Source organism: Cyprinus carpio, chromosome A16 (genome assembly GCF_018340385.1).
Source record: "Cyprinus carpio isolate SPL01 chromosome A16, ASM1834038v1, whole genome shotgun sequence".
NCBI classification, from domain to species: domain Eukaryota; kingdom Metazoa; phylum Chordata; class Actinopteri; order Cypriniformes; family Cyprinidae; genus Cyprinus; species Cyprinus carpio.
Genome location: NC_056587.1, coordinates 15,242,524 through 15,255,624, shown reverse-complemented (window position 1 = coordinate 15,255,624; position 13,101 = coordinate 15,242,524). Strand labels below are relative to the sequence as shown.

The window sequence follows — 13,101 nt, the reverse complement described above, 5'->3', positions numbered from 1 at the left end:
ACGATGCCTTGGGCTGATATTGCACGTACAGCAGCTGTAGGGTTGTGGGCGGGGCTTTGAAACTGCTCTCTCAGGTGCGGAGGCTGCGTCATCAGGTGTGACGCGCCCTGATTGGCTGAATTTTTTGTTTGGAATGAAGGTTATTTTGCTCTGGTGAGGTAAGTTAGAGAGAAAAATCGCTCTTGTTGTAAAGAGGATGGCGAGGTTCAGTATCCTATGATACGTAAGTTTAACTATAGTGCTTGTAATGTTCTTAGGCAATAGGCCTACTTCTTTTTTTTTTTTTTATTAAATAGCTGTTTGTTGTTGACGCGCAGGTTAGTGAAAAGGTGAGTTCAGCATGTTTACATTGTCATTATTTCCATATTATGTCCATAAAGAGCGATGTGATGGGCGTTGGCGAGGTTTCAAGTGTACACAGCCCTGTTTGTACGTGCAGTCTAATCCAACACGAATTTGTAATGCTTACACAGTTTTAAATCTATCTATCTATCTATCTATCTATCTATCTATCTATCTATCTATCTATCTATCTATCTAGGGTTTAACTCACATATTATTTGGTCCTTTGATCCATCTTCTGCTCTTAAGAAGAGATGAGTTTCATTGATGACAAAGGCAGTAAACTTTAAATTAGGGGATATAAAATTAAAGTGGTTTATTTCACATAAGTTTAAAATAGATAAATAGACAAAATGATATATTTTAACAGACATATTTGCTGTTGGTTTTTGGGCATCTAAAATTCTTGCATGAGGTGCAGATATAAGCATTAATAAAATATCAAAGACTAAATCAGTCTCTGTCGTTAATGGCAGTAATTCATTTCGAAACATCTCCAAATTGCTGGAAGTTAAAATATTTTAAATATACATTGATCTTGCACTGACCTGTTCCGTAATTAAAGCAAACAAACCTGGAATGTTGTTTTGACAAAACTGAGGAGTAAGTTACTGTCCTGCTAAGAATTTCATTGTTAATAACTAATAATACGTAGGGGCCAAGAAGCGCTGTTGCCTTCCTTTAAATTTTCTATTTATTCCTCCAGTCATTCAGAAAACAGAAAGACCTCGGCTTTCCCCGACATGGAGCTCCGGGAGGAATGGCAGGATGAGGAGTTCCCCAGGTAAACTGCGTTAACAGATAAATGCACCTTATTTATGTTCATCTCGAGTGCATATGAGATTAAATATTGTGATCTTTTTAGACCTCTCCCTGAGGACACACAGAGTCCTGGCGATGAAGAGGAAAGCCCTGGAACTGAGGGAAACAGGCCTGGTAACCTAATTTCTCCATTTAGTTACTGGCCGAAATATCTCTTATATAAATGTGTCTCATATATATATATATATATATATATATATATATATATATATATATATATATATATATATATATATATACGCACACAAACACACACACACATGCCACAGTTCAGCTTAGGATTGTTAAGATTTTTTTAATGTTTCTGAAAGAAGCCCTTTTATATTCTCCAAGGCTGCTTTATTTGATGAAAAATCCAGTAAAAACAATAATATTGTGAAATATTACTACAATTTTGAAAAAACATATATATATTTTTTTTCTTTAGTACATTTTAAAATTTGATTTATTCTATTTGTTATATTCTGTATATATTTCATTATTATACTGAGCTGGCAAAGCTGAATTTTTTGAGTGTCACACGATCCTTCAGAAATCATTCAAATATGCTGATCAAAAGATATTCCTTATTTTCATCATTAAAACAGTTGTGCTGCTTAATATTTTTGTGGAAACCATTTTTCATAATTTTTGATGAATAGAAAACATTTATTTGAAGTACAAAAAAAATACAAATCTCACTGATCCTAAACTTTTGAATGGTAGTGAATATACAGTACAGTATATGTCTTTGTAATGCCTGACCTATATTTTTTCTTTCTTTCCACTAGACCCTCCAACTAGCCTGGCCCTGACAGGTAATACCGTCAGGAAGAAGCGACTAGTGGCGCCAAATCTTAGTTTAACACTGGACAAAACCTCTACTGACCGGAGCATGAAATCTGACGAGTTTGATGCTTCTGCCCTTTCACCATCTCCTGATGATGATCTAGAGATGGACATTAACCTGGAGGCCCTAGAGACACCCTCAGACAGCGAGTCTTACAACTTTCCAGACAGCATGCACGACTTAGAGTGGGAAGGTATTCAATTATTTTGACACTCATCAGGGTTGTGTCATTTATTGGTTTCACAAATATGAGACAAGGAAATCTACACTGAGCACTGGTTTACCACTAGTACTGTGGTCGTTGCAGATGATCTTCCCAGGATGGGCAAAGCAGCAATCAGAAAAGCCAGTTTACTGGAGCACGCAGAGATGGGACACCTGGACTTGGATCAGGTGGACAACAATGGGCGACGATGGAGACGATTTCATATTGGCGGCCAAGACTACCAAGTCAACATGAGCGTTCTGGAGCCATACCTTCAAGTTCTTTCCCACGGAGGTGAGCTTTTGTGGAACAAGCTGAGATGAACATGCGTTGATTAAACTACCAACTAAATTAGACCCTCTTTTTTAGGATATTTTGGGGATGGATCGACAGCCATCATTATGTTCACCTCCTGCTACCTACCAGAAAATACAACAGAACACTATGAATATGTAATGGACAATCTCTTCAGGTAAAACCTGATTGATTTGATATGAATTTATATTGCGATGACTTAAATGTTTATTCACGTTTAATGATTTATTTGGATTTAGGTACATTATTGGCACATTGGACTTGATGGTGTCTGAGAATTACATATTGGTGTATCTGTGTGGAATGGCCCCTCGCAATAAGATGCCTGGGATTAAGTGGCTTCGACAGTGTTACATGTCCATCGACAGACGGTGAGCTATACTAGTAGTTACTATGATGTATCATCAGTTTTATAATTGAAGACAACAACAAATTACACATTCAACTTCTGTAATGTGATACATTTCTCAGTAATGCAGAGCATTTAGCAGGCAAATTATGTAGGGCGAGACTTAATTGTATCCATCAGGATTTGATTTCTGTTGTTATATAATGATATTATTGATTAATTATTTTTCTCCTCCCATGTGGCCAACAAAAAATGACAAATTTGATTATGATTATGAAACCAAACTTTGTTTTTGTGATGAAGAAAATCGACTGGTTAAATTTTGATTTCATATGGTTTTTAAAGACTGCATGGAATGGTTTGACAAATGAAATTTTCTTTTTTTATGTTGACGTATTTACTTTGGAAACAGGAAGTTGTGGCAGGACAGATAGGCAGTAGACATTCGTTTGAGACGCATCCTGGAAAAACAAAACAAAACAAAGCTGCATGCTGTTGAAATTTGGGGATGGGATGTTCTCATTCTAAAGAGGGTGTTATTACTCAAAAATATGTATGCACCCCTGAGCAAGAGATGATGTCATCAATATTTCTGGTACACTTTCCCAGAAGAGAAAGACTCATTTTTAAATGTGTATATCTGGGGGAAGAAGAAGAACAAAAAAGTATCACCGTTTCCTCAAAAATATTAACCAGAATAACTATTTTTTAACATTTTTAATAATATTTTTTTTTCTTAAGCACCAAATCAGCATATTAGAATTATCTGAATGATCACGTGACACTGAATTCTGGACTAATGAACCCTGGAAATTCAGTTGCCATCACAGAATTAAATCCCATTTTAAAATATATTGAAACAGTAAACACTTACTTAAAATTGTAATAATATTCCACAAAATTGCTGTTTTTACTGTACTTTTGAACTTTAGTGTAGACAAAAACACAAGCACTAAAACAGCCACAAAACGTATTTTTAACGCTCGTGAAACTACAGTGGCACTTTCCATCAGTTCCAGAAGAGGGCGCGTGTGTGTAAGCTCTGCCTGTGTTAGTCTCGCTTTAGTTTAGCTCCTGCTGAACATGAGAGCCCACCTCCACTCTCGCTTTCTTAATGCCCCTCTTATGAAATATGATAGGAATTGCTGTGGACTCATACATAGAAGGCCATGTTATCGCAGTTCTTCCAGACATTCCTCAGATAGCCTTTGACCTCTTCTCAGCTGTCATGTGTTTTTGTTGTTGTTGTTGCTATATTTTTAGATTGCATACTTCATTGCGGATTAGTTGCTTAAGGTTTATAACTCTTGTATCGGCTTTTCAAGGCGAGTGTGGCAGTTCTCAAGGGACGTCAAAGTTATTTACAAAATCTCTATGTAATTTTTGTTTTGTACAGTCAGCCAGTCATTATCCCCAAATAAACCCGATGGGTTGATTAGGATCAAGACAGGATTCTAATTAACTCTATTCAATTCTATTATTGACCAGCAAAAGATGATGTAAATTCATGTTTAATTTCCCTATATTCTGGCATAGCTATCTCACAGTTGTATTTCATTCTTCCAGGTGAAGGTCATTCTCATAAATGTTTTATGTGAGGAATTTGTAAACTCTGGAAATTCAGGGTCGACTTATCATGTGAGATCAATTTGGGAAATGAGGAACTAAGGAGTGTGGGATGCTCTTGAAAGCCTGATTTGTCATTCCTGCTGGCTCTGTTGCGTCATTGCATGAAGTTTCCTCTGCGATCACTCATAAGCTGCTGACTGTACAGACGGAATGAAAAAAACAGAAACAAACAGTCAAGCATGACTTCACCAATCAAAGAGGAACTGCGAGGAAGAAAATGAATCATGTGAACAGCCAGTGAACCTAACGGGGAAATCCTGATAGTGAAGTGTGAGTGACCGTGACATTGAGCCAAGTATGGTGACCCCTTACTCAGAATTAGTTGCTCTGCATTTATGTAACCCATACGAAGGCAAAAATAACAGAGCATGGGAGTGAACACACCACACACACTGTGAACACACACCCGGAGAAGAGCCCAGGTGGGCAGCCATTGTATGCCTGACACGGCGCACCGGGGAAGCAGTTGGGGGTTCGATGCCGTGCTCAAGGGCACTAAGTCGTGGTATTGAAGGTGGAGAGCGAGTAAGTCGTGGTATTGAAGGTCATGCACTCACCCAACACACAATTCATGCCGGCCGAACTCTGAACCTCACAACAATTCGATTGGAGTACCGACTCTCTAACCATTAGGCCCCGACTCCCCTACAGAGATAAAGTCAAGTAAGCTACAACTCTTTACCGTGATCGAGGGAGGAAAACATGAACCTCTTTTCAGAGTGTTCGTTGCTTAAAAATCTGAGAAGCAAAAAATAAATCGAATTGATAAATTGAATGAAATTTGAAAATAAACATTTGAGCATTGTGTATTTTAACCAAAAAATATGCCACTAAAATTACTGTATGAATGTACAAATTATCAAAATAAGGGAATGTTTGTTTCCAGATCGCTTCCCTTGATTATACAAAAGATTTTGCTCTTTGAAATCGTTCGAAATTTTTTCAAGGCAAGCAAAAAAAAAAAAAAAAAAAAAAAAAAAAAAAAAAAACACAAAAAAAAAAAAAAAAAAAAAAAAAAAAAAAAAAAAAACAAAACAAAAAAAAAAAAAACCAAAAAAAAAAAAAAAAAAAAAAAAAAAAAAAAAAAAAACAAAAAAAAAAAAAAAAAAAAAAAAGCAAAAAAAAAAAAAAAAAAAAAAAAGTGGGAAATTAAATTATTTATAATTTCTATAATATTATATCCTTATATATATATATATTTATTATATTAATATCTATATATATATATATATATATATAAATATTAAACGTGGTGAATTTTTTCAATTCAATGTTTCACTTGAATGTTACTGTTAAAAACAAAAATTAACGTTAGGGAATATCTGTATTGAATTGTAGATTAAATTTTAGACATTTTGTTACATTTAATTTAATTGACTGTTTTACTGAACTGTCTCAGACTTTTGGACCTGGTAGATCTAGATGCAGAATTTAAAGTTCTTTTGTGCTAGCACGCCAGATCAATTTATGTCATTTGCATGAATTACAACCCCTAACCTTTAAATACACAATGCAAAGAGAACAGAAACAATAAAAAAAAACGTTTCAATATTTGCGGGATGAATTTTGAGATAGGAAGACCCAGTGTGGAATATGGAGATTATGTAATAAACAAAACTGTCGTCTTCCAAGATTTCTGTCTGTCTGTGTCCCATGATTCAACATGGTTTTCACAGGGGGGGGGGGGGTCAGGGTAGGGTGCTGAGGTTCGGCCAGTCAGCGGACTGCCCTGAGACACGACTGCTCCCTCGTGGTCGTCTCATGGTTCTGCCGGCATCGTGTCTTAACACAGTGGGCAGAAACCCAACCATGTTTACTGGAAACAAAATAGTTTTATGTGCTAATACATCGTTATATTTGCCCTTTGCTTTCTGATTGAGGTATTAAATATATTTTATTTTCTGATTTATGATAAACCCTCTGCAGGGTAAGGAAAAGACTTGAAAGGGCTTTTCGCTGGTTTCACCAGCCTGGTACCCGTGAGAGCGTTAATCACCGTATCACGTCATCATATCAAACCTTCATCAGGTACAGTGTGGAATCATCATTAGCTCCGCAAACAGAGCTCAAAATGTCCTTAATTATTATTAATACCAAAAGCTCTCCGACTCTGACCATCTGACCGTTTTCCCTCTATACTTCTTGCAGTGAGAAAATTCAGCAGGAAGATGCGCTTCAATCCACAGCTTTGCAGGAACTGGCAGAGTTTGTCCTGTGGCCCAGCTGCAAATCCCAGACGTGCATCAGACAGTGAGTGGTCCACATCGAAGCCACAATAGTGCGCTGTCATTATTGCAAAACGCCTGGACAAAAAGAAAATTCATATATAATCATAATATCATTATAAAAATAAATTCTTCCATAATAATTGGGAGGCCCAGCTTCTGTAATCAAATCTTGTCATTTCTCTATAAAATAAATATGTATGATCATTATTAATGAAGAAATGACCAGAAATGATAGGGGGAAAAAAAAAAGAAAATATAGGGTATATTGAAATTATACAAGTTTGATTTAAAACAAATTACGTTCACTGGTATCATGTTTTTCATTAAACAATTACATTTACAGAAGTAAAATGGTGTTCCAGACAATAAATATTTGTTGACCTTGTTTTAAATGAATACATTTATGGCCTAGATTCCTAATGAATACATCTAAAATATATTCATTAGCTGTTTTCATCATTTGATCATTTTAATCCCGAAACGTTTCTTGAATACATTTGATTTTTATTATTATTGTTTTAAATATTTAATGTTTGTTTTATGAGACTTAAAATTTCATGAACCAACGCCTCACTCTTTCCATATCATATCTAGTATTTTTCATTCTGTGTAATAATTTTACAAACAAATGGTATCATTAAATGTGGTATTTCATAAATATTATTCAATGTTAAATTTAAATTCTTTATTGTTTCAAATAAAAGTAAAATTAGATACGAGGTGAAATGTGATATGCTCGAATCTAACCTTGAAATATAATTCATCTTCTGTATCATCTGGTACAATATATTACATCTAAAAATAAGCCTATTGATAGTTGGAAATATTTTCATAAATAAATTAGATCTCATTTTTTAATTCTTAATTGTTTTCACTAAAATAAAAAAGAAGTGGCTAGCAGGTGCATGCGAAGGAGATTTGATTTGTTTTGTTCTGCAGGTATGATGAGCAGATGAACAGGTGAAAATGGTGTCGAGAATGGAAGGGAGAGCAGAGGCAGAGGTGTACATACTGTACAGACCTTCCACACTGGGATATGGGGGTTATTTCACAACATGCATGCTTGGGATTCGAGAGGCATGGCTGGGAGGTTAAAGGGTCAAGCTAGTTAGGGCAAATGCTCCTAACTGACAGAAAAAACAAGCTCTTACCAGACGGCCTCTTTGATTTTGAATACTACAAAAAGACTCAAGTGTTGTGCTTCAGAGAGACACAGCTCGTGTCATGCCAGTTAGGTAAGGTGGGTCAGGAGGAGTCGGGTGAGCAACATGAAAAGCCTGGTTTGACGTCATGGCACTTTAAACTGTTACACAAAAACAGACAAAACTTGTCATGGTTTCCCACCAACTGTAGAAAAGTCCACATTAATTAATATAAATTAATTTTTCATAAGACCTATTATATTTAGGCATTGAAGAAATTACGTCTATTTGAAACATTTCCTGTACAGTGAACATAACAAAATTAGGAATAACAAACAAAAAAAAAATTTAGTTTTTAATATTTGCAGCTAAATGGTTTTGCAATATCTTGAATGGTTCTCGGGAAATCCTTTATTAAACCAATATATGTATATGGTTCAAACTAATATCCGGCTGTTTATTTGTAAGGTCTTGAAAGTGGTATTGACTCTATTTTATTGAAATTTGTTTTATATTATGATTCTGTGTTAAAATGCATTGTACTTGAGCATTTTAATCACATGTGGATGTTTTTAGCACAAATGCAGCAATGCTCAAAGTTTATGCAAAAAATCAGAAATCTATTAGCAAACAAGTGGTAAATATGCTGTAAGAAGCCTTGCCAATGTTCAGGTTTTATACTTGTATCACCAAACTACTTGGTTGCCAAATCTATCGTGCTTGGTTTTCTTCTGGCAGTGGAGGGAAATGTCTATATAATCAGCTGTGCCTGCCTGTAAAGTGCCATTGACGTGCTTCATTAATTAGATCCTATGTGCAAATATTTATACAAGGCCACACCGAACAACTGAGCTTTCACATGCACATACACATGTTGTCTTGTCTAGGACTATGATATTAAGGAAATAAAGGGTTTATTTAAAAACACTGCTGTGATTACTGTGTGATTTTCACTGTACTATAATGGGGAAAAAGGGGAGGGGATTTATTTATTTATTTATTATTTTTATTTTGAGAGGTCACCATGGAATATTCCTGCGCCTTTCAGGACACCGGTTGGCGAGGAGGGAGGAAGTGGCGGTAGCTGAGAGGTGAAATATATATATATTTTTTTTGCATTGAAGTCACAAACAGGAACAGAGCGAGAACTACTGGAAGGTTAAATAACAGATTCCTGTTGTAATGCTTTATGTGCCAGATGTTGGGTTATGCAAGTCGATAATGTTTAGTAGAAACTAAAGTTCACGTCTTGGATTTGTCTAAGCAAATAATTCACTAAATCGACTACAGAATTGTAATTTAACATAACAGTACTTCAACAGAACTGATTTTCAGATGCACAACAGACTGAAACATAAAATCTATGCATTAGTATTCAATGCAACAACAACAAAAAAAAAAACTACTAATCTAAAAAAAAAAAAAAAAATACATATATTTTAAATTTTGATTACAAAAATAAACCAGTTAAAAAAACTGTTTCATTATGTATAACTCCAGCCATTTTAACCATGTTAAAACTGATCTCGACTGAGTTTGCTGTGAAACATTGTATATTCTATACCTTGTATATATTATCAAATGAACTCCAGATAAATTTCTCTTTAGAATCTGTGGCATCTTCATTTATTTTGTATCCTATCTTTTTACTAAAATTGAGAAAATGATATCCTTTATGAATTTCTGAATGAGACAATGGATGTTTGAATGAGGAGGCTGTTTAGTAAATGTAAGCAACTGAAAGATCTCTAAAGGTGTACACAATCAGTCCGTGACGGCCTGCGTTACTGTTTTTCAAGCCATTGTGAGAAAAAGGAAATTAAAATGCAATGTGCTCTGTACCGGCTTGAGACCTAAATAATCTTTGTGCCAAAGGTCTATTGTTTGTTTTTGTGGGTGTCTTGTGCAACCCTTCAAGCAGTGTTTCATGAGCTGCTTTACTAATGACTGTTACAGTAGACGTTAAAACAGGCTTTAGGGATCAGCTTTGATTTCTTCGCCCATAAATTTAAGGCTAACATTTGTACAAATATGAATGGCAAGGAAAACAAAACACCAAGTCCCTGAACACTCACTAAATGCCCTTCATATATTTACAGAACATATACAAGAAAATCCTGTTTAAATCCATATTTATTGCATTAGTTATGAGTGTTTGAATATATGTAAAAGAACCTGTGCTCATTTTGCAGCCCATATGAAAGTTTGTTTCTGCCACGGAGTAAAAAAATAAAGGTAATTGCAATTTTTTTTTTTTTTCTGTGGCAGGAAGAAAAAACAGAACTGCGATATGTAAACTCAGAATTCATAGGAAAAAGTCAGAATTCCAAGATGTAAACAAGGAATTGTGAAGAAAAATTCAGAATTCTGAGTTTACATCTTATAATTGACTTTTTTCCTCAGAATTGAAGAGAAAACTCTTAGTTTTTGTAGTCATGCAACACAAAAGCAAGGAGCAAAAATGATGTAATGTACAGTAAAAATAATATAAAAAAATAATATAGATAGACGATAGATAGATAGATAATAGATACGATAGATAGATAGGATAGAAAGATATCATGTTTAAAGGTTCTGGGTAATTAAACTTGTTACTCAACCTTTTATTTATGTTAAGGCATTTTTGAAAATACACATTAGGTAATTTACTTTCGTCTCTCAATAGAAAACCCCAACAGACTGCTCTTTGTCACAACTGTAGTTGTTACAAACTCAAAGCACAAAAAAACATTCATCACACATCTAACACCGTAAGTCCGCCAACATTGATTCAGAGACAATATGTACTGCTCCCATTTGATCACAAAAATCAAATATGTTGGGACTAATAGACTAAAAGATGTTTAATAAAAAAAAGCAAAGAATAATAAAACACGTCTATTAAAGACAAAACGAGCCTAATGAGTGCTTTGCCCACAAACAATTATGCCTTTAAAAAGGAAATGCATACTTACAAAAAAAAAAAAAACAAAAAAAAAAAAAAAAAAAAAAAAAAAAAAAAAAAAAAAAAAAAAAAAAAAAAAAACAAGGTCACAACAAACAAAAGCCAAAAAAGTGAGAGAATCTGCACGCAAAACATGTATAATTCAAGTTAAGGGAGCTGTCGAGGGGTCTCTTGGCTGAGATGCAGAAATCTGCCATGTTTCTCTAATCTGTCAGCTAAGAATGAAATGCATTTCCACTAAAAATAGACTAACAAACACTTAGATTTTCTACAACGCAAACATGCACATATTCTGAAAGCTTTCGCTACGCACATTTTTTCCATATGACATTCCCCTAACAAATTACAAGGCAAAATACTTAAAGTAAATAACAGTCTGGGATCTTGCAACCGCAATTGGCATTCAACTAATATCTAAAAATCACAAAATTACAAGCAAAACACTTGTGTTTTTTAACATTTCAGCCAGTTCACCGCCCAACATTTAGTGTCTACACTGTAGCCTGCATTCAAAAAACAAGTACAGAGAAAGTATACAAAGTGTGTGTGTGGTATCAGTGATTGAATTGTGGTTGCCGTGTGAGGACTTGGAAAACACAGATTGTGTGTTTTGAGCTTGTTTGTGGGGTGGAGCTTGATGGGTTAAAGTGAGACTAAATGTGGTTTAAATGACAATAGGGCAAGTGGCTTCACTACTTGGCAGGGAAGCCGCCTGTTCAACAAGTCTCAACTCACATTAGAACAGATAAAGCTTTTTTCTAATACTTATGGGATTAAAGAAAAATTCACATTAATTACAAAAAAGATATTTAGTCATCCTTACACTCATTCCATAACTTATTAATCGACGTTAATTTTTTTAATCATGCTGGAAGAATTTTAATGCAGTTTTCTTTCAATACCAAACAACAATTCCGTCAGATGCCTGTGTTTAGTTGACTCCCCTCACCCTTCCCCTGGCCACCAAAAATTCGTTTTACTTAACAATAAGCTCACAAAATATGGTCCACAAAAGTCATTTGTTATATTCCCAAGGTCCTACTGATCACTTCCCAAATCTCTTCGACTCAAATGTTCCTGTAGGCATATGACATCCTCATATTAACATAGTTCCACTGTAGGGGAACGATAATCACCCCTAATTGTAATCGACACCGATCTGCCTTTGTGGTCTGAATATAATTGAATAATCTATGTTTTCAGAACATCAATTCAGGGACGAAAACTTGGAAATATGGCCCCTCCACATTTGGATTCTGCTATTTTTATGTCCTTCGTCTTGTTTTTATCTTTTTTTTTAATTGTGCCTTTCTACCCAACTAACAATTTTATGTCAATCTGGAGTCCCAGTACTCCGCATTGATGTGTTACTCGAAATCACTGTATTAAGTACATGGTATCATTTTTCTTATTCTGTCCACAGAAAAAAGAAACTTAGATGGGTTTTGAATGACTTGAAGGTGAAAATAAATGAGTAGTTAAACGTATTTCTTTATAGTATAAAGGCCATTATTTGTTAATGCAATATCAGACATATCTTTTCATACTATATTAATCTCCAATAAACATACCAGATTTCTTTGTATAATAGCACTAATTTTGTCTGCAAACTGCTAATGCAAAGCAGTTGGAGGACACTATAATGGTACTGGTGCACATACATTTACCATTACAAAACAAAAGCAAACACACACTTGCGCAACAATCTCCTTCCTTATCAATGACAGACTTTCTTTTGACAAACATGCCAGTTACAACTTTGGGAAAGGCAATCAAATAGTCCGCCCTGTGTTAAAGTGAATGATAAGAGCCTTTTCCTCGTTCCACAGCAAGCACAGCCAGTGTTCTCAAATGCACACACGGCACACATTCACACTCTTTGTCAGGTGTTCTTCATACAATCCGGTCCAAATTTAATAACAGTCTTCAGAGTGTGTTTGTGTGTTGTATGGTGGGGGGGTGGGGGGTAAACATCTCATCTGAGACAATTCCAGAGGATCCAAAACATAAAAAACATGCTGGCATTTGGTAGCTGCAGCAAGGAGGTTGTAGTTTTTGTGACCAGGATATGCTCTCTTTACTCTCCCTCCTCACTGGTGCAGCTTGTGCTGCTAGCTGCACAGGTTCTGCTGAGGATGACAAACTAATGGGGCTTCAGGTTAAAAAAAAACAAAAAAAGCCTGGGGAACAGATGAGGGTCTGTGGTGGTTAAAAATGATGTGAATGCGAGAGGGGATGGAGAGGAAAGAGGCAAAGCTTTTGGCAGGTGTGTGTTGTGTTCATACTCACAGGTAGG

At 35.2% G+C, this 13,101-nt stretch overlaps 1 protein-coding gene across 2 annotated transcripts; it reads left to right on the top strand.

Annotated features, from left to right (window-relative positions):
* Positions 1–4,634, top strand: LOC122134129 (BCL2/adenovirus E1B 19 kDa protein-interacting protein 2-like). Of its 2 annotated transcripts, none has more exons than XM_042772920.1 (8): positions 1–158; positions 1,049–1,126; positions 1,208–1,278; positions 1,935–2,186; positions 2,301–2,492; positions 2,568–2,670; positions 2,753–2,884; positions 4,429–4,634. In XM_042772920.1, the coding sequence occupies exons 2-8, from the start codon at positions 1,086–1,088 to the stop codon at positions 4,430–4,432; spliced, it is 795 nt and encodes a 264-aa protein (XP_042628854.1). In that variant the 5' UTR covers positions 1–158; positions 1,049–1,085; the 3' UTR covers positions 4,433–4,634. The 2 variants fall into 2 exon arrangements, with proteins under 2 accessions (XP_042628854.1, XP_042628853.1); XM_042772919.1 differs by lacking the exon at positions 1–158 and adding an exon at positions 159–223.
* Positions 4,635–13,101: the final 8,467 nt, after the last annotated feature.